Below are 25,494 nucleotides of genomic sequence, written 5' to 3' on the forward strand. Positions count from 1 at the left end.
TTTAAAAGGTTTCTTTCTTTATTGAGTCTGTGTATTATTACTTTTTTCAGAAAAAATAATTGTGCGTTATTAGCTATGAGCTGTGTTGCGTTTAGTTAAAAATAAGTCCATTCACAAAAAGAAATGAGCAAAACATGTTAATGTAAAACGTTTCTATGTCAATGTTTAAATTAAAAATTATGTCTCTAAAGGGAGACAGGTGGAGCACCTAAGGGACTTGTATGGGTTAAACGACAATAGTAATTTAATATTGCAAGATTTGATATTAGCCTGATGTCTGGAAAATGACAGATTCAAGTTGCAATGGTCACGCTTAAAACATTACAATTCAGGATAATTTGAGAAATAATAGACATTTTCGGTCTGTGCCAGACTAGATTTTAACTTTCTTTTTTTGTTTACTCAATTAGGTTGGGTTCCAGCTTTCTGGCTGGAAATATTTGATGAACTCCTTTATGATGACAATGAGCTGGACTACGGAGACGAGTGGAATCTAAACTTTAACTACACCCAAACAAACGAAATCACCAAAGAACAGAGGAAGAGAGGCTGGAAAGTGTATTCCCATTGTGCTTTTGGAAAGTACGTATTGTGCTTTACTTATGTTTTTTATGTATATACTAAGATATTAAAGTGCCAATCGTGGATATTTGATGTTCTGTCTAATTTTTTGTTGCGATTACTATGCAAGTTATATGAGTAAGCATTTTATACTGGCAGTATTATTTTTTTAAGGTGGGGACAGAAACTGTGTAAGCTGTTAATTTAGTACAGGATGTGATTTATCTAGAAATGTTTTCCAGAAATTTACTCTTTTTTCAGAGGGAATATGATGTAAAATTTAGAAGCACCATTTAAAATCTGATAAAGAGCTCTGTTGAATAAAGTCTGCATCCATCATCTGATTTTCCCCAGGTTCCAGTGCGGAGCTTGTCGTAAGTCCTGGCGTTCGGCTCGAGCAGTGGTGCTGTTCCGCTACCGGGTGAGAAACGGCCGGGGTACGGTGATAATGCGACCTTTTGGTCAAGCTTGTCGTAGTTGCCAGGATGGGGCATTTGATCTTCCAGGTTTTACCAGGAAGGAAGTGGAACACGCTTTTCTCAGGCTTTTTTCCAAAATCCGTAAAAATTGCTATGGGGAGCAGGAAAGCGACGAAGCTTCTTCGACATCCTCTGCCAAAGTGTGGACCAAGCCCCATGAGGCAGCACTGTGTGAGGCCTGCCGTCTGGGCATTTGCTGTCTGGAGGATGAGTGAAGGAGAGACATCCCATCTTTCTCGGTTTTGGCAGACCTTGTCCTTGACATTTTGAGGTTGTAAATATGTTTGTCAGATAAAGTTTGACATGATACTGAGACCAAAAATCAGCTTTTGTAAAATTAAAATGACTCGGGGCATTTTCTTTGTTTGTTTATTTAGTTATTGTAAACATATTGTACATTTGATACTTGTGCATTTATGGTAAAAATGTATATATTTCACCTTATTTTATAATGATCTATACTTTTTATTATTCAATTAAGGTAATCTAAATATGTCTATGCAAGTGTGGGATTTATTTCCTTTTTTTATCATATGTTCCACAAAATTTGATAATGTTGGCAATGGGGATGTTTTAACAAAAAAAGACTTGGATATTTGTCTGCTGTTAATTCTTCACATTGTAAAGAGATTTATTATATTTAGATATATTTTCTAACATCTTATTTATGAAACCAATACTTACAGAAGTTAAGGTACATATATGTTAGAACAGGGTGAAATATGTCCAGTGACAATATATATTGTTTACTGTATTTTCACTTAACCTGGCACAAGCTCAGCAAATAGAAAATACCAATAGAACCAGGAAGTTTGTGTAAAAATAAAAATCTAACCATAACATAAACTGTAGGTGCGTGTCTGTGTATGATTTTGTTGCAATATGTTTGCATTTCATTGAGTGAAGGATATGATTTAAGTTGAAGAATATAAGACATTTATTATTTAAGCTTGAATTATATTCTATAAAGTATCAAAAGGACACATAATTAGATGAGAAGTTTTAAAGTTATTTTGTTTTTGTTTAGTTTTTTATTGCAAGTGTAAATAAGTGATTTTATATTTAATGGATTACACCTCCTTACGGCAGATGGCGCTAATACACTGCGATTAAAATTTACAGAAGAAGAAGACGACTTTGCTTTCTTTACTTTGTGAAAATTGTTAAACAACTGCTTAAATGTTTGTTGTAAATGTTGTTAATCAACGCCATAGTAAAAATTGTTTTTGTCCTGTTCCCCTTAAAATCTCGTGCAATTTAGTCAGCGGTCTGTTTGGCTCTGTCAGTGGGCGGAACCCCAGAGTGATACGTCAACCATTGCGTTGACGTATCACAGAGGGGCGGAGCGGGGATTGTTGTCAGAACTGCGCCTGCGTACTGTATCCGGTCTGTTCTGTGTTAGCAACTACAAAGTGAAGCTGGAGCAGAGTCCGTGTCGCCTCTACGCTGCCAGCAGCATCTTCACTATCGTCCTCCGCCGGGGTCCGCTGGCTGAGAGGATGGTTGAGAGAAACTGCAGCCGGAGAACCGAATGACATTTGCAAGACGATGGCTGTTGATGCACGCCAGTTTCCAAACGTGTAAGTAGAAGCAGTCCAGTTGTAGTGTTGGTAGTTAGAGCTAACACAAACCGCTAACGTATAACCGAAGAAGAAACACGGAGAGACAGCTGGCTAGCCGCGGTAACAACACCGAGGTAGGCTGCTGGTTTTTGGGTGGTAACGTTTCTCACCACAACACCCTCGCTTAACAGACGAACTGAAAACAGGTTAGAGCGAAGATGAAGCTCATAACTCGCAGCATGTATTACACCTTGCCGTTGTTTGGTTGGTGATTCATACAAACTGTCAGCGGGTTGAAACAAAGGAGCGTTTAGAAAAAAAAAAGACCGAGGGGCCACATGGACAAACACATGCAGAGAGAAGTCGGCTGTTGTTTGCTTGGTGCTCCATTTCATGCTGACACACTTCGGAGGATAGCCACCCGAGGTCTGACCTGGATATTTAACTGACACACTGCGACCCAGCTAATTTCGTTAAAAGTCGCTTTGTGTGTCATCACAGCTACTGGTGTGTCCGACTCCAACAAGTTTTATATCTGTTTGGGCAAACAGACTTTGTCCTGCAGCACTTTATACAGCAGCGGAACGATCCCTACTTGTACTAAGTTAATGTGTATCAGATGATGGGAACCATTCACGCTCCTGCAGTTGTTATTGATGTGTTTATTGATTTCACTAAGAGTGAATTGCTATTCTCCTAACTATCTCTTAAAAACAAAATTACACATCAATGTTGTGTTATTCTATGATTACATAAAAACCTTGAATACATGTATTATTAGTTAATAAATGATTAATTATTCCCATACCTTGGGTGGTTTCAGGTATTAAGGAATACCAAGGTTTTATTAAGTTACAGTTTCAGTGCTGCTATAATTGAAGTAAAAGTCTTTATAATGGGAAACATGAGAACTAGCTGGAGTGATCAGAGTTTTCTTTAGCTGTATACAACCTGTATTTATACAGACCTCTCCCTCCCTCACCAATTGCTGCATTTTGCTTTTTAGCTTACTGATACAAAGGCTTTCTTTGCTTACAGAAAATACAAACTCTTGCGTTTGTAGATGTTTCCACTTGATAAAAACATAGACAGTCCAGTTGTGGAAACCAAAGTACTTATTAGTTTCACACCACTTAGGTAAAGCATCACTGACACTAGCAAGTGTGCTGAATAGCATAGGTCATGTCTTTATCTCAACTCGTAGCAGTTGGGATCCATCAGGCAGCAAGAGGCATTGTGTTCTCAAAGTTGATTTGTTAGAAACAGGAAAAAAGAAATTGGCAGGGATTCGAGTGAGGCTGACAAGAGCCAAGTTGCGATGGCTAGATGAATTAGCCGGCCAGTCAGCAAAACTGCAGCACCTCTGAAGTATTCCCAGCCTGGACATTATCTGTCATAAGTGGGTCAAGGAAGTAACATTGGTGAACTAGTGAACTGACATTAGTGAACCAGCAACAGGGAAACGGTGATGCTGATTCATGTCGAGGAGTAAAGGCTCCTCGACATGTAACTGGTAAAGTAGTTACAGTAAAGTAACTGGTGTTCCTGTAAAGTAACTGGTGTTCCTGTACACTGTACATTGCAGAGGGCAAATGTTGGTTTTTATGACCAACATAGCTGCAATCGACATGTCTGTTAAGCAGCCAGCTGCATGCCTGAGTAAATAGGCCTGACTAATTAACCAGCTAAACCAACTTAATATTTCTTGCACAGTGAAATGTTATGTTAGTGTATCAACATTTAAAAAACAGAATATATTTCTAACATTTATTTATTACCTTCAACAAACAAAATGTTAGATTTTATATTAGTAGTAGGAATAACTCATTTTTCCATTTTAGGTGAAAGCAAGTATATCATACTTGATATACTTTCTATACTTGCTTTGAATACATGTAAGAGTAAGAATGTGGTATAACCACCACATTCTCAAGAACATATTTCTGTTAACCTAATGAAAGTTAAGGGGTTGTGCTATTTCCGTTTTTACACCTTCAGCCTCTTTGGTTTAAATATGGGGGAACATATTTCAGCCAACTTACCCTCAGTGTGCAGCAACAAATGGAGAAAGGGTGCCGTAGGCCTACTCCACCCAGCAAACAACCAAGAAAAGCTCTGGTCACTATGGCAACTTCTCTGGTGTCTCATTAAAAGAACTTTAAAGAGCAACAACCGTAACATGGAAACATTTCTGCTGTTTTGAAACCTAAACTTTGCTACTGGCAACCAACTGTCACTGTCCACAAAAGTGTCTGCATTTTATCTCTAAATCAGATTACCGTGTAAAGTTTTTCACAAGTTGGCCTTACTAATAAACTGAGTACGGTAATTGTTTGTTTTTTTCTCTAGGTCTGGAATCTCTTACTATTCCTAAGCAATATTAAGTGTTTCAGTTGTTCTGTTGCATGAGGCCTGTGCAGCCCTGTGGAATAAATTAAACTCATTACTGCGGATTTTTCCGACATCGGTCAGACCTCCGTTCTCAATTGGATTTAAAACTGAAAAGACGAACGTCTAGTTAACAGGAAATTAGTCAAATGTTTCAGCTCCAGCTGACCACTAAACGATCAGATAACTTACAGGAAGACTGCCAAGTTCAAGACGTAATCCTTTGAATTCCAGGATTCCTTCTTGACCAGACTTCCTGTCCTTATTTAGTAAAAGAGGGAGGCAAGATGTGCACAGAGGTGAAGTGAACTGGAATTAATCTAGTGCGCACAAAAAGGAGGGAAGCAGACAGACTGACCCATTAACTGTTGCAGCCCACTTCACTACTTGGTTTTACACAAAAACACAGAATCCAGAAGTGTTTTGGGATTATTCTCAGTCTTGGCAGCTTCTGTTTGACCCTTGTGTCTCGTCTGTCAGCGTACATTTTTGCTGTCCATCAGCGTAGCGGAGGAGGAAAGGCACTCATACACGTTATTCAGATGTTCCCAAGTCCGGGCAGTCAGCGGCCAATTGTAGCCAGCCTAAAAAAGGGGGCTCTTTGTGAAGGCCAGACAGATGGCCATAGAATGAAGACTGTAATGATACCCTCAGCAGCCCAGCACACACGCAGACTCATGCACTCGTCACACACTCCGCTCATTACAGGACGTCGATGTGTGCGTTCAAGACAGGCTTAGCTGTTTGTGAGGAAAAGGGAGAGGTGGGGAGGATCAGGAAGGAAACGAAGCAGAACACGTTGATAAAGACGGTGCAACATGTGAGCAGAGAAAGATGCTGCTTGTTTGTTTTTTTTGTTTTTTGTTTTTTTCCCCCTGCATCGCTCCATTGTTATTGTTTTTGCAATATATTAAAAAAAGTTTCTCCTGTTGTCGGGAAGAGATGGGAGGATTTGCAGCGTTGTGAAAAAGTATTTACCCTCCTTACAGATTTAATTTCCTTTTTGCTTTTGTCACATTTAAATGTTTCAGATCATCAAACAAATTTCCATATCAAACAAAGATAACCTGACTGACTAAAAAGAAGCTGTCTTTAAATAACAATCTATTCTTTTATTAAGGGAAAGGAAGCTAATGCCACCTCACAATGTGTGGAAACCGTAATTTCACCCTTACTAATGATTGGGATGACCACATTTTGTGGGTACATTCAAAGCTGGTAAGTAGATTGAATCTGGGTAAAAACATGGAGAAGGCTAAAAGATCTCAAAAAGCAGTACATGGTGCTAATTATTTCAAAAGAAATTCAAATGAGCAAAAAAGTAATTGACATTTGTTGGTGTGAAATGGTTTACAAAGTCATTCCTGAGGCTTTGGTACTCCACCAAATCACATTATCCAGATATGGAGTAAATATGGAACCTTCTCCAGAGGCCTAGTCCAAAACAACATAGACTCATCCAGATAATCCCAAGAGAATCAAAAATATTTGAGGACTGCATGCATCAACTGCTTTAGTTGAGGTCAATGTTCATGAATCAACATTAATGTGAAAGGCAAGCATTTTGATATTCCCAAATACTTTCTTGCTTTGTGTCCTGAGTGACTTGATGAATCTGAAGGAATCATGCACTCACGTCTCTCAAACACAAAATCCTGTTGGAGAATGTTAGCCAATAATTTCCCGACCTTAAATTAAAGCTTTAAAGAAACCTACAAGCGGGAGATACTTTTTCAGATCACTGTACCGTGTAAAGCCTCCTCTGTGGGAGCAGCCACAGTTGTGATTTTTGGGTTTAGCGCCTGCGAGAGAAAGTAAAACTGGTTTGGCTTGGTACTTTAGTGCTGCATGGCTTAACTCGCTCTCAGGCCTTCAGTGGCTGGAAAGCGTATCAACTGTGTAATATATGCAGCTACTTGCCCCTAGACTCATAGTGGCCAGCTGTGGAAATATTGACAGTGCTTTTCATCATCTGTCTTACTGATCAATAACTTGGGTATCATTAACTGGCTCTTCTAGTTTGGCCTCTCTCTTATCTTCCTTCCTTTCTAGCTCCTTCTCTGTTTTCTTTTATGTCTGATCAGATAATGTCCTCGCTGCAGAACATCAGCTGATCAATCGATGCAGTGATTGGTTGGGGCTTTCTCCTTCTATCTTTCTCGCTTTATCTCTACTCCCAAACTTTCCGTCCTTTTCCCCCCCCCCTTCTCCCTCTTCTTTTCCTGACCTTCGCAACCTATTTCTTTCCACTCAACTCAAATCTGGTCCTCCTCTTGTGTCACGCAGTTCCCTCCAGTCAATCTCCTGCCTGTCTCTCTCTTATGTGCAGGGAAGGAGGACGCAGAACCATGTTGCTTTAAATTGTGACCTGCGGTGAACGGGGGAGGCAGAACAGGAGGAGGAGGACTGAGGCGTAGGCAAGCATTGAGTGATCTGCCACAGCTCCCAGTTGGCGGCCCACCGCAAGCGCGACGCAATGGGCAACACGGCCACCAAGTTCCGCAAGGCGTTGGTGAGCGGCGACGAGGTGCTGGCCTGGCAGCTGTATGAGGGCAACCCTCAGTTCAGGGACAGCCTGGACCCGAACGCGTCATACGGAGAGCAGTACCAACACAACACACCTCTGCACTACGTATGCCGCCATGCCATGACGCGGCTGCTCAGGTTTGTTATTTAGATCTTTTTTTTTTTTCTTCTTCTTCTTTTCACATTTTTAAGGCAGAGTAAAAGGCAATGAGTCATCAGTGAATTTATTGCAACGTTAGATAGAAAAGATTATCTTCCATACAGAGTTTCTAAATGACACTGCAGTCCACAAGGAAATGCATCAGCCTTGAGTACAAGGGAATATCTAATCTTATTTAGTCTGATATATATGAAGCTGCCAACTAAAGCCTCAAACATAATCAGTGACATCAGGGAGCACTTGTGATAAAATTTTGTTCCAGGGATAATTTGGAGTCTGAGTCTAATCTCAAAAAACAGCTCTTGAAATTTCAGTGCACTGCTAAGTTTGTTGGCAACACTGATCAGTAGCAATTTCTCCACGTACCTGATAATACACTCATACTTTCTCATGGGAGAAAGCAAGTTTCCACAACTATCAATATATTCTCTGAGTGTACCCTTTGGTTCAAAACCTTCTCTGAGAGCAAAATCTTGAAACTGCCATTTTCAGTCGCTTTAAATCCTTCCCAGCCTCCTCTGAGTTTTAGTCTTTGACTGGGCTGTTGCAAAATCTCCACTCTTTCTTTTTTCCAGCCACTCTGCACTTCATTTTTCTAGAGTCTTTGAGATAATTGTCCGGTAACTTACAGTTTCAGTCAAGCTCTCGCCATGACAAAGATGACCTCACATTCAGCTCAAAACTACCGACTACAGGACAGCCCTGTGGTAAACCCCAATCATTACCCCTCCGCCGCCGCACTTATCAGTTGGTATGAGTTGTACGTGCTAATATGTGGTCTTTATCTTTTCACCAAAAACGGTGTACTGCTTTACAGCCATATGTGTCCACTTTCATCTTTCCAATGGCGGTCATTTTAAAAGATTTTTGGTTCATTCGGATGTGGCTTTGGGAAGCCAGGCTGTACTGCTGCATTTCCTTTAAACGAGAACGAGGTCTTTCTTAAACCATTTCAAACAAGCCATTCTTGTCCAGTGGTTTTCTAATTGTGCTTTCATAAAATTTGAACTTGTTAAGCTAAAGTTAGTTGTCGCCTAAATGGCTTGTGTGAACTACGAATGAATCTTTCTTTCAACAATAGACACTCTTCCATTGCAGTAACTTGTGACATATTAAACTGCATAATATATATCGCAATTTTGTGGTTATCGCAGTGTCACAGTACATAATGTAGGGCTGTGTAATTTTATCGATTCTACAGTATTTATCAATATTTATTTTCCTCAGATAGTATCAATGAATCGATATATTAAATCCTACTTTGAGTTTTATGTCAAATCCACATTAATTAAACGACAGCTATCACACATGACATTTTTTTACCCAGTTGCACATGTACATTAAAAATGACCTGTAATGAAACAACCAGTTACAGTTAATTAATTTATGAAATGAAATAGATAAATGACATCATCTAATATAAGGGAATGAGACAACAAAGGTTCCTTTTCTGCATAACCAAATACACAAAGCCATCCAATGAACATTTAAACAAAGCACATGTATAACAAAAGCATTTATTATACCAGTATTACACCAATTAATTCAATCCAAGTCTTTGGAAGAGTCACAAAATGTCACCAAAATCAAAGTCCTTCTAAATTCTTTCAGAAAATCTTAAAAATGTATCGAATCATAGCGAATTGTATAATTTGCTGAATATTGTAATATTCAGCAAATTATTTTACAGTGTTCCTCTGTCTTCATTATTCTGCTTGCTATGTTAACAGTCACCTATAAAATGAACTTGTTTCTAGGAGATTTCTGGATGGTTTGCTAAGACATCACGCTTCCCTTTTTACAGCCCATATTAGAACCTTGACCAAAGTTTTGAAACCACAGACAAAAAAGTTTCTCAGGTTGAGCATCAACCAGTTCTAGAAAAATGGGTTTAAGATGAACATAAGAGGATAGAAATGCTCTGTTGTGGTATTTAAATAAATTGGGTCATGGGTTTTGGGTTACAAACTGAAGACAGGGACAGAACCGACCTCAGAACATGCATTCAGGGAAAAAAAGTGCAGTTTCTCTTTCTTTAATATAATATATTTGCCTCTTGGAAAAAATTTTACTTATATTTTACGAGCTAACTCTTGAGAGTCCCCTCTACTTAATGAAAGTGCGACGCTGAATCTCCACAGCTCCCCTGTAAGAGTATTATTAGATTTTAATCCACTGCATTGTGCAGTTGGGAGTCTCAGTTTCTTCACATTCGATTAAAGTAGCTGCACACAGGCACAAGCACCGGCACAGCAACAACTGGAGTGACAGCAGCATTTGTCAAGGCAGGAAACATAAAGCAGATCTGCTAAGTCTTAAGCCAAAATGCCAGGGTCAAACTAAAGGAACACATGTGGAGTGAGAGATCATTGTAGCTTTTTGTACCTCCTGTAGAGATTATTAAACTGCTGGCTGTGACCATGACAGCTGGATCTTTCCCTCGTTTGCCTTTATCTCCTCCTTATATTTCTTAGGCTTGTTTTCCACGATTAGAACAGGAAGCTTGTTTGAAAAGGCCAGTCAATTATCTGTGCATCTCCATGTGTGCAGGAGCATTTAGGATTTGGGAGGGATGGGGGGTGGGGTGTTGGAGAAAACCACAGTTACTCAATGTGTCTGTGTCTGAGAACACTGCACATGACAAATCAATTGGTGTGCTATTTGTGTTCCTTTCCGCTAACCTATAATAGGGCAGAGAGGCGTGCTGAATGTTGAGCTCTGCTTCTGATAAGCATCGGAGGAAAAGCTCCTTTGTTCCAGCAGCCTCGCATGGATGGAGACAAGTGGATAAATCTCAGACAAAATAAAGACTAATATAAGAATACATGCGTGGGTTCAGTGGTTTTCCTTTTTCAGATTATTTTTAACATATCTGCTCCATGCTCATTCGTGCTCCCGCAGTCGGCCCTGTGGGTCGGCTTGACATGTAATCCTCTGAGATGGTGAAACTGGGAGAAACAAACACAACTATTTCGGGGAAAAAAGGCTGCAGTTCAGGAAGTGTGACCCTTCCTCCACAAGAAGTGAGTAGGAAGTCTTAGAAAACATGTAAATAGCCTCCCCGACTCATTGAGAATGTTTAACCTCTATTGTTAAGAGACAAAGTGGGAAGCATTTAGTCTCGGAGCTCAGATTTACCACTTGCCTTTCGAAGTCTAAAAGGTGACCTCCGCCAGCCGCCGTCCCTGTTGGACTCGACTCCATACAACCTTTACGGAGGGCTTTTGTGCGTGTAAATGTGTTGAGGTGGGGGGTATTGGTTTGGAGCTGAGAGGGAATAATTAGCGATTATTACTGTGTGAGTGAAATGGCTGTGTGCTGTGATTAGAGCAAAGCTGCAGGGGCTCGTGGCTGACAGGATAAGTGGGTCGAAAGGGGAAAATGCTGGGCTGCGCTTTCGGAAAACATTTAAAACTTTGAGAACGTTCAGACTTGACACTAAGAGCCGTCCTGGGTGATCTGATTACATCTAGGCAGCAGAAAACACAGGAGCGAATGCACTCAAAAGGATTTTAGGACTATCTGGAGCACTTGATTCTGCATCCGTTAGGAAGTCCGAATGCAACCTTTACTAGCAGCAAAGTCCTGGAGGTTTTCTGGTTTAAAAAAACATTCTTTGGAGAGTTATGGGGAAATCAAAGGACTATTTCTCAGGTTTTGGTCAACAAACGAGCCTCTTATTCTATGATGTTTCACAGCATCCATGCATCAAGTCATTCCAACTTCGGGAATGTCTCATAGTTGCTTTAGTAATCAGTGGTTTAATTTTACTTTCTGTAATGCACTCAGTCTACTGTAAGGAACTATGATTATGTGAGTTCATTGAATATTACCGTCCAGTCAGAGGTCACTAAGAGTTACATTAGTTCCATCAATGGTCCATCAAGCTAGCTGATCTGCTTTTTTTTTCTATTTAAATCTGAATAGTCTATGGGGAAAACAACCCAGATTAAGTCATTTTCAATGAAATAGACCTTTTACTTTTTTACCATCTCATCCTGTTTTCTTCTTTTGTTAAATTCTGATTAGAAAGACTTGGGTCTAAAATAATCAAGTTTTCTATGGCCGTACCGTTTAGTCGAATATAAAGCATGGTGCCAACTGAAAGGCTCTAATCAGTAAATGGGGGTTTTGACAGACAAATGGCAGAAGGAAAACTGTTTGCTAAACAGAACTGCAGCAACATCCTGACTCCTGCAACAGGCACATTCATTTAATCCCCATGTGTCAACCAGCATGACGATTATCTCCGAGATGCTGAACAGAAATGGTCGATATTCTACCATACTGCCTCTCCTACCGCTTTCTGCTATTCATCTTGAGCGTCCTGACTTTTTCACACATCCTGACTTTTCTTTCATCTGTTTACTTTCCATATTATTCTATTTCGATTCCTTCAACACTCTGTTTTCTAACTTCTGTTTTTTTTATATACATATATTTAAGTTTCACCTGCTGTTTTCTGTCTTGGCTAGGTCGTTCCTGTTCAGCAAAGAGGGAAACCCAAACAAGCGTAATGTGCACAACGAGACATGCCTCCACGTTCTGTGCCAAGGCCCACAGATCCTGCTGCTGCCAGAGGGAGCGCTCTCGCCACGGCTTGCCCGACCGCAGAGGGACGAGCAGCGCCGCGCAGACTGCCTCCAGGTACGAACGCGTCAACAACAACATGCCCTTTACGCAAATTTTAGATATAATAATGAGTTTCCTCCTGAGGACAGATGATCCTGAGCTGGACCGGCGCCAGACTGGAGGGAGGCCAGTACGAGAAGGCCAACGTGAACGCCACTGACAACCACCACAGCACCTGCCTGCACTACGCCGCTGCTGCAGGCATGAAGAGCTGCGTGGAGGTGAGACCAACCCTGTTGAGACGGTATATTTATATCTTTTCTCCTTTTTTCACAGGCTTTAAGCGTTTTTTTACATTTCCTAAAAGTAAAGCAGCAAAGCCCAGTGTATTTTATCTAGATTTTAGATTGTGCAACTTTGGTGTGAAAGGAAAATGATGTTTTGTTTTCTAAAGTTTTTCAACATCTAAAAATCTGGAATGTTTTTAGACTGGCGCCTCTCTCCCAGAACATTAGCTGGAGATGGGCACCAGCATCTCTCCTGACCCCACTAGGGACAAGGGTGTTAGAAAATGGATGGAAAATCTGGAAAGTGTGTAAAACTGAGTCAATCTTGGCAACACATAATTATCAAGTGATATTTTTACATTTTCTGTAACCTTTAAACATTTTTAAACTCAAAAACACGGCGGGCTGCTGGATGAGTAACTGCTGAGCGCCACAACCACCGGGCTCAGCAGGTTTTCTGGGGAAAGCTCTGCTCTAGGTTGTCTTAACTTTGTCACCTTGTTTCCTCTGACGTAAATTCATTCTCGTGCTCTTCCCGCGGTGTGTAGCTGCTGATCCAGAGCGAGGCTGATCTCTTTGTGGAGGACGAGGACAAGCTGACGCCTTGCGACCACGCCGAGCGACACCACCACACCGACTTGGCACTCAGCTTGGAGTCGCAGATGGTTTTCTCCTGCGCCTCGGCTCAGCAGTCAAATGGAGACGCACACGGTGAAAACCGCCTGCCGCAATACAAGGAGGTGAGAACACCGTCACGAGATCTGGGGGTTTCCTGCTGGCTCAAGTTATTTTTAAACCTGCGTCGTATCTTTGAATCGATTTTTTATTTATTTATTTATTTTTTGTCACATTTTGCTTCAGTACTACACACATGGCTGAAATGATTATGTAATGACAATCAGACTATTTTCCTTCTTGTTTTTTTTTTTTTTTTGCTAATGTCACCTAGCAGCATAGACTGTGTTTGTTTGTCTTACTTTAATCGTTGCCTTTCAGATATATGTTTGTTTTGGCAACAAAATGACTTGGTAAAGCTTTCTAAAGGCAAAGTTATTGCAGTTCTAGAAAAAATTTGTTTTGAGAGTAAAGAAGATGCACCAAAAGTGATCAGTATCATAATTTTTGGACTCTCAGGCTAAACGCTATAACCAGTGAAGACACCAACGTCAAAGTAAACAAGATGCCTAAGAACAAACTGTAGATTTGTACCAAATAGATCGCAGCTTTCACAATGTTAACGTCGATTTTTTGACTTCATCAACAGAATTGTGTCTTTGCAACGGTTTTTCTTTAATGAAGGTCACAGCTTAGTGGTTCTTGGTGCATGCACATGCCAGACCTCTCGTCCTGTTTCTCAGCCTCCTTGCATTTAGGGGACCAGCACAGTTGTATAGCTGCAGCTGCTGCCAACAGATACCAGCTTGATCTTTATTCCTGCAGCCAAATCCATGCTAATACCTAATCTCTCCATCCCACCACTACAGCTACCCCCTCCTGCTCTTCCCCACATATCTGTTTGTTTCTCACGATCTTTTTCACTTTCCCAGTTTTATCACAACACAGTTATTTTCTTGTTTTTGACAAAAGCTGACCTCTTTTTTTTTTCCACCTGAATGTTTCTCTTTCCAGCCTTATGAGGGACTGAAGATTCAGGATCTGCGCCGACTGAAGGACATGCTGATCGTAGAGACTGCGGACATGCTGCAAGCTCCACTTTTCACAGCTGAAGCCCTACTTCGAGCACATGGTGTGTTCCTAACTTTGTGAAACATGATATTTCCTTAATGGTGGTGTAAAGTCTTTTTTTTTTTGTGTGTGTCATTCTTTCAGATTGGGACAGAGAAAAGCTTCTGGAAGCCTGGATGTCGGATGCTGAAGGCTGCTGCCAGCGCTCTGGCGTCACCATGCCCACCCCACCACCCAGCGGCTACAATGCCTGGGACACCCTGCCGTCTCCCCGCACTCCGAGGACGCCGCGCTCACCCCTAACGCTCACACTCACCTCCCCCACCGACAGCTGCCTGACACCAGGAGAGGAAGGCCTGGCAACGGTGAGAAATAAGGAAAGAGTTCAGCAAGATGCCATGGAAAGCATCCTTTGCATCCTGTTATGAAGAGTTAAATTTGGGGTTTGGTAGCAGCAGGTTAAAGACCTCCTGCTATTCTCTTCTCTCTGTGTTTTTTACTTTCATAAAAACATGTAACGGAAAATTGAGCTAAATCCTGGAAGAAACCTTGTTAGAGGCTATAAAAGACTTTAGACTGAGGCAGGGGTTCACCTTGCAGCAGGGCAGTGACCCAAAACACACAGCCAGAGCTTCAATGCTTTTTACATCAAAGCATATTAATATCTTCAATTGAGCTACTCGACCTAAAGATGGGAGAGGCGAGACTTGAAGATCAAGGTTCACAGATATAATTTTGCAAAGCTGGTAGAGAGTTGCCCCCAACGATTTTCAGGTCGAATTGCAACAGAGTAAATAAATGATTGATCGACGTGTCAAATCAGAGGAGCCAAGTATTCTGTTTTTTTATATTTTTGTTTAGAAAACTTTCTAAGCTACTCCACTTCAGTTATTTACCGCTTCATGTTGTTCCTTCACATTAATTCTCTATAAAATACTTGGTAGCGTTTGGTAACAACATGACAAAATGAAAAATGTGAATACTTTTGCTAGGTATTGCACCCAAGGACTGTAGCTTAGAGATAAAAATGCAGTTCATTACAATCGAACAGTATTGTTTTAAAGACAGTTTTATCACATGCTTTGTAGGTAAAGCAGCTCATGATTGTGGCTTCTCTCTGTGTTCTCCCTGCAGTGTGGCATCTGTCTCTGCTCCATCTCAGTCTTTGAAGACCCGATTGACATGTCCTGTGGTCATGAGTTTTGCAGATCCTGCTGGGAGGGGTGAGGCCTTTAATTCCAGTGTGTACCTGTATGTGTTCTTACTTTTTGCCGTATTGATTGTTCTCTTTTGTTGTTTTCAGGTTTCTGAACATAAAGATCCAGGAAGGTGATGCTCACAATATCTTCTGCCCTGCCTACGAGTGTTACCAGCTGGTTCCTGTACATGTGATAGAGAGCGTGGTTTCTAGAGAGATGGATCAGCGATACCTGCAGTTTGATATCAAGGTAGAAACATCATGTTCGGCTTATTGGAATCACAGAATCAAAGGAAAGATTTTTTTTTATGTCCAGTTTGTCTTTGTTTTTAAAGTGTTGTGTATCCTTTTTCTCTCTGCTTTCCAACATTCATCTCTGTGTTTTTTTTTTAACCTCTTACGCATGCTGTATTGCAGGCCTTCGTGGAAAACAACCCATCCATCCGCTGGTGTCCCGCGGCTCGCTGTGAGCGAGCGGTGAGGCTCACCAGACCGGGCCCTGGAGACAGCGACCCCCACAGCTTCCCCCTGCTGCCATCCCCAGCTGTCGACTGCGGCAAGGGTCACCTGTTCTGCTGGTAAACACCATGATTTATTATTGTACAGGCATGGATAAACACACAGAGTCCACAGAATTTGTATTAACGCTGTTAGAAGAGCTAAAAGCAGAAATTTTATCCCCTCTTTCAGTTGTATTTTAAATTAACAAGCCGGTTTTGTGTTGGTTTCTCTGTGTTCAGCTCTGTTTATTACCCCTCGTGTCCACAGGGAATGCCTCGGCGAGGCCCACGAGCCATGTGATTGTCAGATGTGGAGGAACTGGCTCCAGAAAGTCACAGAGATGAAGCCTGAGGAATGTAAGCCCAACCTCTTTTTCCAGGAACTTTCAGTCACCAGGAATCTTTCTAGCTGAACCACAACAAGCCAGTTTACTGCAGCTGTCAGATCTTTCCACCAGGAAGTCTGCAATATATCTCCCTAACAGCCTGACAGGTGTTAAGGTCTCTGGCATTTGCCGACTGTTTGCCTGAATGCTGGTGCTGGACAGGAGAAATGTTGCTAACGTGTGATTTTGTCGCAGTGGCAGGAGTGAGCGAGGCGTACGAAGATGCCGCTAACTGCCTGTGGTTGTTGACCAACTCCAAACCTTGTGCCAACTGCAAGTCGCCCATTCAGAAGAATGAGGGCTGCAACCACATGCAATGTGCCAAAGTAAGCTGCACAGTCTCTGATCTGCCTTGTCATTTGTTGACACATTATAATTAATTGTGTGATGTTTGTGTGGGTTATTGACAGGATTCAATACAGAGTCTGGAAAAGTCTTCTCCAGGTCACTTTAGAGATATCTGCCATCATGTCATAGCAAACTCTCGTTTTTCATTTTATAAAATGAACTCAGAAGTCTAGAATTTTGTACATTTTTGTCTGGAGACCCTAACTCTGTATTTCTGTATACAACAAACGCTGCTGCCTTTCTCTCTCTCGCTCTCCATGCAGTGTAAATATGATTTCTGCTGGATCTGCCTAGAGGAGTGGAAGAAGCACAGCTCGTCCACGGGAGGCTACTATCGTTGCACTCGCTATGAGGTCATTCAGCAGCTAGAAGAGCAGTCCAAAGAAATGACTGTGGAGGTAGAAGAGAAAAAAAAACGCTTTTCTTCTCAGCTTAAAACAGGGCTCTTCTTCCCTTTCTCATATTTACATCCATATGTTAGCAAAACACATGTTTGTTATCTATTAATAGATTTGTTAATGGATAACAAAGCTATTAAAAAAAAACATTTGTTTAGGCTTCTTTCAAACCAGAGTAAGAGTGCACACTGCAAAAACACAAAATTAGATCAAAGATATTTATTTTTGGTCTAGTTTCCAGTGCAAATATCTTAGTATAGTTGAATTAAGATGAAGCTAACTGACGCGTAACTTTTCAGCAAGCTATACGAGCCTGACAAAGTACTTGTAAGCTAGTTTTGTTTATGCCAGCAGAGGTAGCACGGTGCGTAGATAAATCAGGAAAATGGCAAATTAAGCCTAAGTGCCGATTCAAAGTGTGAAGTAATGTCATGCTCGCTTTTACTCTAATAAGAGTTCTTAAAGTTTCCCACCACCCAGCAACATTCAAACGATCTGAGATCCTGGCTCATATCCAACGTTGATGGGACTTGATGTCCGAATGCCTCACATAATTTAATGTGCTATACACTACCACACATTTTCTAATGAGTCTGAGCACTTTTACTTATTTATTTCCATGCTTTTCCAGGCAGAAAAGAAGCACAAAAGTTTCCAGGAGCTGGACCGTTTCATGCACTACTACACTCGCTTCAAGAACCATGAACACAGTTACAAGGTGCTGAGCGCATGCTTTAACGATGAGATATGTGCTGTGCGTTTTATGTTTATATGCTCTCCGGGAGCATATAAACATAAAACCCTTTCCCTTTCTGTGGGTCAGTTGGAGCAGAAGCTGCTGAAAACGGCAAAAGAGAAGATGGAGCAGCTGAGCAGAGCCTTTATTAGCCGTGAGTCTTTGAACTTTGCCTGTTTGGATCCTGCCTGTGCAGCGGAACCAGCTGGATGAATGTTCTTGTCCGGCTCCAGGTGAGGGCACTCCTCCAGACACCCGTTTTATTGAGGACGGCGTGACTGAGCTGCTGAAGACGCGCCGCGTGCTGAAGTGCTCTTACCCATACGGCTTCTTTCTGCAGCAGGGCAGCACGCAGAAGGAGATATTTGAACTCATGCAGGTACTCTTTCAGAGATTTTTAAAAAAATGTTTTTTTTTTTTTGGGATCAGGCCGTCTTCATCCTGTCCCCTTGTTTTCACCAGACGGACCTGGAGATGGTCGTGGAGGATCTGGCTCAGAAGGTCAATCGGCCGTACCTCAGGACGCCACGGCACAAAATAATCAGCGCAGCGCGGCTGGTGCAGCAGAAGCGGCAGGAGTTTCTGGCATCTGTGGCCCGCGGCGTCGCTCCCAACGACTCTCCTGACCCGCCCCGCAGGAAGTAAGAAACAAATCTGCTTATTAACAGTGTCGTTCTTGTTGCCTTAATCTGAAATTCACTGAACATGGAGCTGCTACACAGGCCTGCATAAATATGGGTAAGGAAATTGGGAGCGTGGCAAAATATTTGGATTTCTTTATTCCCTTTCTCTGTGTTTTTCTTCCTGTCCATCCATCGTTGTCTTTCTGATCCTTCCTCCTATGCTCCTTTTATCCTTGTCTTTCATCTGTCCTTCTGTTCTTCTCCCCTAGTTTTGGTGTCCTTCCTCCTTGTGTCCTCAATTCCTTCCTTTCCTTCATATTTTTTTTTGTTCTCCCTTCCTTTCTTTTCTGGGTTATCCTTTCTTACTTGTTTTATTCCTCTCTTACTTTCCTAGTGGTCTTCTGTCTTTCTTCTCATTCTTGTGCCCTCCCTCTCTCTGTTCTTTGTTCTGTTACTCCTTTCTTTTCTTCTTTGTCTTTCCCCCTCTATGTCCCGTTTCCCTTATTCTCTTGTCCTTTTTCTTCCTTCTCCCTTTGTGTCCTACATCACATCCTTTTCTGTGTCATTTCTTTCTGTTATTCATCTCTTCCTTCCTTCTTTTCTTTGCTTTCTCATTCCTCCCAACCTGATGTCTTGCTTTCCTTCCTTTTTTGTTTTTTGTTTTGTCCTTCCTTAGATATTTTCGTCTGTTGTGCATTCTCTCCCATGTGTCCTATTTCCCTTCCTTTCTTGTCCTTGTTGGGTTTTTTGACGGGGGGAGGGGATTGTTCGGGTTTTTTTCTGCATATTTAAAGCTTGTCTCCTAGAAATGTCTGCCAAAATTCATATCAACCGTTTCTATTTCTATTTTAATTTTGAAACTGTGTAAAATATGTGGGAACCTTTTGGATGAATCTGTATTGCAGTTACCCTGGAGGATCATGGGAGTGGGAGTACCTTGGCTTTGCATCACCTGAGGTAGTTGCCAAAAAAATAAATAAAAACACACATTGTCACATTTTTCATCAGCTAAGCTTCCTAAACCTACCGTTACTGACCTGCCCTTGCATGAGGTCCTGCTACAGCATGACTGCAGCTGACGTAGTGTGCTTATGTGTGTTAAGATGGGAAGCCGTCACTCTGTGCTGGGAGCAGGAGATCACAGAGAGAGACAGTCGCAGGTAACATACCATAATTCCCTGGCACAAAGTGCAAATGCATGGCCTATATTTTGTCCCCCTGCGGCTGCACACCTGCTCATTATGAACTACTTCACGAGGCACCTGCTCTGCGTTGGTTTGTAACGGGGTAACGCGACGGCTCTTTGCAGGATTATGCTGACATCCAGTACCGGCGCAGACACAGACCACGACGCAGAGGAGACATGCTGAGTCTGCACAACCTCAGAAGCAGCAGCAACACGCCGGAGACCAGCAGGAGGAGCGATAACACAGGTCCAGCAGCCGCAGCAGCTTTAACACACTCTCTGCCATTTTATCCGCCTGAATTCGTCACATTTAGTAAGTGTAGAACCACAAGATGTACTTGATGGAAATTTGATGTGAAAGTAGTGCATAATTGTAAAGCAGAGTGAACACTTGTAATGATCTTTTGAAGCTTTGCTCATAAATATACTTTGTAAAACCACTCAAGCTCAGTCAGGTTGGATGAAGAACATTTATGAACATTAATTTTCAGGTCTAGCAACAAAATGTTAGTTGGATTTAGCTCTGGCTGTATGCTGAGGATTGTGGTACTGCTACGGTGAACCTCCCCCCGTCTCACGTCTTCTGCAGCCGTTTGTGTCTCAACTATTTCTATAAACGGTCTAAGTGCTTGAGAACAACCCAGACAAGTTTTTGGGGGTCTGGACAATCAACCGTTTCAAAAACCTTCCGATTGTTAAATTACAATCAATGGGCACTGTGTTGTTACCTAGCATCCCCAGAGGAGCTCTGGGCATCACCTAGCAACCCAAGCCGAGCACCAGAACGTTTGGTCAGCTGTGTACCTGTTTGCAGCCAGTTTCACGTGGTCGTGTACATGTAGAGTTGGGGGGGCGTGGCCAGCAGCAGAATATTTGGATTTAAAGTGCGAAGAGACCCTAAAACAGCTCAAACGCAGAACTGATCAGACTAAAATCCCATTACCTAACAATGATGTGGTTAAAAAAACGTCATGAACATGTTTTGTTTAGCAATAGACCTACGATAACCTCTTCAAGGAAGCTGAATAGATCAACTTTAATGTAAGAAAGGTAAAAGAAGCATGAATATTGTTGGCCACTGTACATTTTACCACCAAAAGCTTAAATCTTGTGCAGGTTTCTCTGTTGTTTACTATAAGGGGGCAGTTCTCTGATTTTTGACAAAAACTCATGCAACTTCTGTTCTTGCCTCTATATATAACTGGTTTGTCAGAGCAGCAGACAGGCAGCAAATGGGATTTTACTTTATTGCTCCATCAATCTGGTCCGATCGAAGCGCACACATGCCGTGATCACTCAGATCGATTTATAATCCAGTGGAACGCATCAGGCCTTGTTTCACTGAGAGATTTTCTTCTTGTCTGTTTCAGAGCCAGCAGAGAGGACAGAAGGGCGCCGGAGAGCCCTGGGCTCCCTCGACGAAGACGACCCCAACATCCTCCTCGCCATCCAGCTGTCGCTCCAGGAGTCCCGGCGAGAGCAGGGCCTGGACGGCGGCGCGGAGAGGAGGCCGGGGACGGCGGGCGATCTGGCTGACGTCGCTTTGCACTCCCTCAACATGGAGGATCCTCCGGGGGCCCGAGGCCCCTCCTTCCCCGCTTCCCTGCTGGATCCTCCTCGGCCCCCCAACAGGACAGACTCCACCACGATGCAGCCATCCGTGCTCAGCTCCCTCCCCCTCCCGCCCCCTCCTCCCACCCTCAGCGCCGAGCTGCTGGAGCTGGGCGACAGCCTTATGAAGCTGGGGAACATCACCACTCCTTACATGGACCCGGAGCCGGCGTGCAGCCGCGGCGCGATCGCCGCTCCTTACAGCGACTGCAGCCACAGGCCGGACCAGAACACATCGAGTCCACACGCCGTTCTGGATCAGATCGCCGTCACAGACCCCCATCATGACAGCAAAGAGCCGAGCTACTGCGGCTCCTATTCAGCTGAGAGTGAACACACTGCCCCCTGTGCGCTGGATTGTACTCATAACCCCCCCCATCCCGGCGCTTACAGCCGGGATCTGGACGAAGCAGAGCTCTCCTACCAGCCAGGAAGCTCCTACACCACCGAACATCCCTCCACCTACGCTCTGGACCCGCCCCGGTCCGAGCCCCAGCCTCCTGTCCAGCTGTGCCTCCCATCGCCGGAGCTGGAGCCGGAGATGCTGCTTTCACCGGTGATTCCAGCAGGGGGCCCTTTCACCCCCAGCGACCCCCAGAGCCTGCAGGCCCTGGACCCCACAGCCAGCGCTCAGCTGCTGGACAACATCATGGCCTGGTTCAACAACAACATCAACCCCCAGAACAACCCCCAGAACCTGGCTCTCATCCCGTCCCCGCCCACTACAGAAACTGACTCCTCCCCCGACACGCACGCCAGTGCCGAGAAGGACGGGACCGCCGCACTGGTCTGGCAGCCCCTGGAGGGCGCGCCCAGAGCATCAGCCAGCGGCGGCCGCGAGGCCCCGAAGAGGCCCGCCTCTCTGGAGCTGGAAAACAGAGACGTCAGAGAGGAGGGTGTGAGCGCAGGGTGTGTGTCGGACCTGTCGCTGGACGAAGAGGACACACACCCGCGGTCACACGGCCAAGCTGACCCGGAGAGCGAAGCAGACACTGTGCTGCAGCTGGAGGGGGGCGGGTCGCCGGAGGAGTGGGAGGAGCAGGAACACTTGGTGTGACGGCGAGCAGCGAGGAAACCGATCAGAGTGTTTACTGGTTGTACCAGACTGTATTTAAAGATGATGTCACACACAGGTTGGACAGTTTAAGTGCTTTCTGTCTGTTGCTCCAGAAACAGACAACCAATTATTCATGACGACAACAAAAAAAAAGTTTCAGATTACGTGAAAGAAAATCTGTTTATCAGAACACATAAACCATTGTTTTTATTTTTATTATTACAATTATTTATCCTCCTGCTTCTCATATTTATTTCCTAAGTCTAAGGATGAAGTGTTGGTGCTCCAATCCAAACATGCCTCATGTTTTAACACTTGACTGACTGATTGATTATAGATGGATTGCTGTAAACCCGGAGCCCGATGGGTGCGCTGGACAATCAGAGGGGCTTACTTCAGATTCCCGTGCCTGTTGGTGGTGCCAACACACTGATCGCTCCTGCATCGCTCTTACGTTGTACTGTTGTGTTTCTGCTCCAGGGACGTTTAAAGTCGAATCCCTCCTCACAGTGGACCGATTTGCTCAAAGGCACGTCTCAGACGAAAGATTATTTCAGCGCATCTGAAGAATAGTGGAGTTTACATATACTCATCATGGAGGCCCGGTCATATTTATTTGGGGTTTTAATTGATTTATTTATTCAGTTTATTTCACACTTTGGAATAGTGTGTATTTTAATGCCATTTTATAACCCAGTCAAAGTAACTGTTACTTTCAGTTGATATCAAAATCCTGCATATATCAAACATAAAATTTTAACTTTGCAATTTGGCGCCTTGAAATTGGGCCTCTGTCCGTTTAAGAAGCTCCACCATTTTCCGACACTCCGCCTTCAGCACGTCATCACAACAATGCTCCTCCTTATACCATTTAAGGCCGTTTTTAGGAGCGTTGGACTGAGAAGTAGTTGAATAAGTTAGAGATTTTCTCAACAGCACACATAGTTAGAATTATACATCCAGGCTCAAATATGTTCATACACCCCAATATTTAGTTAAGCGCCCGAGGGTAAGTGGTTTAGATAATGGTTTAGCTAGCTAAATGATTTAGTCAGCTAAGTGGTTTAGCTAGCTACAGCTGGAATAATAGCAGCTTGTCGATGGCTCAAAAAAGCATACAGATGAAGTGCAGCCGTCTGATCCATATGCAGCTAAATATGTGTAAATATATGTTCATATTTGAGCAGAAGGAAAGATGTTTCCACCTGGTTTTTGTTTTTAAAACTGAATTTGCGTGCTATCTTATGATTTTCAAAACTGGGAAGATTAATTGTTGAATCCCCAAATTAATATGACAGTCATAAAATCATGGTGTGTCTCTGTAAACCTCTGATCAAAGCTGCATTTAACTCACTTTGGCTCGTAATTTTTGTCTGCAAAACTCTAAAATTTGCATAATTTCAAAGTAAATCTCAGCTAACGCATTCAGGCGAGTTATTTTTGGAAAGGCAAATTTCCAACAAGTCAAAATGTAAAACAATATAATGTGAAATGGTTAAAGAAGTTATTTGAGTAGAGCGTTTTTTTGCTGCCATGTAATTCTGATAGCAGAATAACACACATTGCTTTATTAGCTGATATCTAACTTAATTAAGCTCATTATTTTAACTTTGATGTTGAGGCTCGTAAAAAAGAAATTCACACTACAGCAAAAGTCATTAAATGCATTATTTTCTTCTGACATTTAAGAGAAAAAACACCTCAAGCGACTTAATTTATTATGTTCTGCTTGATTTAAGTGTTTTGCACATAATATCTGAGACAAAGTAATAGTTAATGTACTGTAAGTGAAAGCCGATCATATCTACTCCACTGCTGTTGACTGGTACAGTTTGCTGTAATTGATCAAATGTGGGATGGGAATTTACTGTAATTTATCCTTTATTAATTAAGACAGAGATGGTCTTCTTTCAAGTTAAGGCCAGAGTTTTATTGGTCTGTGTGCCTTTTTTCTTGTACTTGTTGATATTTATTATAGTTTTCACTTTTTAAACCTGCAGAGCAAAGATTTTATTTAAAGAAAACGGAGGAGGCGCCGCTTTAAATACTCATTTGTCCTAAATGAGCCCCACAGTGACGAGGTTGATTTTTAGGAGGTTTTCACACTACAGTGAGCAGCCGGTTTATCTGAATGTTCAGTTTGTTTCATTCACTCAGGCTAGAACATTACGTCATTCATTCCCTGCTGTAATGTTTACAGGAGATTCAAACACTGCCTGCTGTGGTGAGAGATGCTTTGGTGCTTTAATCAAACTTTCATGGCTCAAGATCTGATGCATGCAGCTGACATGATGACCCCAAATGAAACGGCTAACGTCGATTATCGCGATGTTAGAGGGACCGGTGCGAGCCGTGACGTTTCAGATTACAGGTCGGTTTTCTCTTAGTGGAAGCACTGAACCTGAAGTCTTCATTTTACACCAGCATAGCTGGCAGGTGGAATAGAATGATTATTACTTTTGTTTTGTCTTTTTTTTTTTTTTTTTTCTAAATTAGAATAGGGCTGTTTGTGTTGAATAATTGTCCAGTGCCATTTGGTGCCCCTCTCACTGTATTCTAGATTTATTGCGCTAAACCAACAACTTCATAAATTAAGGGAAAAAGAAGAAAGAAACTGCACTCTTCATTGATTTTACTTGATACATTCCCGCGTGGTCTCAAGAAAGGTTTGATGTGTGGCCAAATATACAAGTGAAAGTGTCAGTGCAGAGTTTACTCAATAAAAAGAACTGAAAATGTGTTTTTGTGTCTTTCTGGAGTTCTCCAACGACAAGAATGTAATCAGGTCAAACGTGATCTTAATTAGAAATGTGTTGATTATGGCGGCTCTAAAGGGGGTGAGGGGTGCGAAAGGAGCCAATACCTCTGTAGGACTGGTTCTGAGATGATAGTAAATCAACTGTAATTAATTGGCAGATGTTAGATTTTACCTCCACAGCTTTATTTTAACTATTACTTAAAAACCAATGTGTTGCACTTTTAGCTTTAGAAAAGTAAGTTAGTAAAGTGTGGCTGTCATGAAGCCACTTTTTAAAAGCTACTACATAGATTTTCAGTTCTCAGATTAGCTTTAATGTTGCCTACACACATAAATGTTTGTTACTGAAAAACAATCGTGAAGTTGGAAACTACCAAAACAAGCTTTCAAATGAACATTTGTCCGACATCAAAACAGGAAGTTGATGAGAGGTATTTTAATCACCCCTTTGTATTTTTCCGTCCCCCTGCCC

At 42.4% G+C, this 25,494-nt stretch overlaps 3 protein-coding genes across 4 annotated transcripts in view; 2 read left to right on the forward strand and 1 right to left on the reverse strand.

Moving 5' to 3' along the window:
- The window catches only part of LOC122843624 (receptor-transporting protein 3-like), a 3,144-nt gene extending 883 nt beyond the window's left edge, over positions 1-2,261 (forward strand). The window contains exons 2-3 of the mRNA XM_044138494.1: positions 411-582; positions 916-2,261. Coding sequence (XP_043994429.1) covers positions 411-582; positions 916-1,255 — 512 coding nt within the window. The 3' untranslated portion in view covers positions 1,256-2,261. The remainder of the gene's footprint in view (positions 1-410; positions 583-915) is intronic.
- Positions 1-4,734, reverse strand: part of fam83hb (family with sequence similarity 83 member Hb) — a 27,525-nt gene extending 22,791 nt beyond the window's left edge. The window contains exon 1 of the mRNA XM_044138488.1: positions 4,645-4,734. The gene's annotated coding sequence lies outside the window, so the exon portion shown is untranslated. The remainder of the gene's footprint in view (positions 1-4,644) is intronic.
- LOC122843618 (ankyrin repeat and IBR domain-containing protein 1-like) lies at positions 2,390-25,004 on the forward strand. 2 transcript variants are annotated; one of them, XM_044138485.1, is made up of 21 exons: positions 2,391-2,620; positions 7,320-7,654; positions 12,152-12,323; positions 12,398-12,529; positions 13,084-13,275; positions 14,165-14,282; positions 14,366-14,586; positions 15,356-15,444; positions 15,525-15,669; positions 15,837-15,997; positions 16,188-16,276; positions 16,501-16,631; positions 16,917-17,051; positions 17,683-17,769; positions 17,875-17,941; positions 18,021-18,166; positions 18,250-18,428; positions 19,316-19,367; positions 19,514-19,570; positions 19,720-19,843; positions 20,967-25,004. In XM_044138485.1, the coding sequence occupies exons 2-21, from the start codon at positions 7,467-7,469 to the stop codon at positions 22,262-22,264; spliced, it is 3,783 nt and encodes a 1,260-aa protein (XP_043994420.1). In that variant the 5' UTR covers positions 2,391-2,620; positions 7,320-7,466; the 3' UTR covers positions 22,265-25,004. The 2 variants fall into 2 exon arrangements, with proteins under 2 accessions (XP_043994421.1, XP_043994420.1); XM_044138486.1 differs by lacking the exon at positions 19,514-19,570 and having other exon boundaries at positions 2,390-2,620.
- Positions 25,005-25,494: the final 490 nt, after the last annotated feature.

Source organism: Gambusia affinis, linkage group LG14 (assembly GCF_019740435.1).
Source record: "Gambusia affinis linkage group LG14, SWU_Gaff_1.0, whole genome shotgun sequence".
In the NCBI taxonomy this organism is placed as follows: Eukaryota; Metazoa; Chordata; class Actinopteri; order Cyprinodontiformes; family Poeciliidae; genus Gambusia; species Gambusia affinis.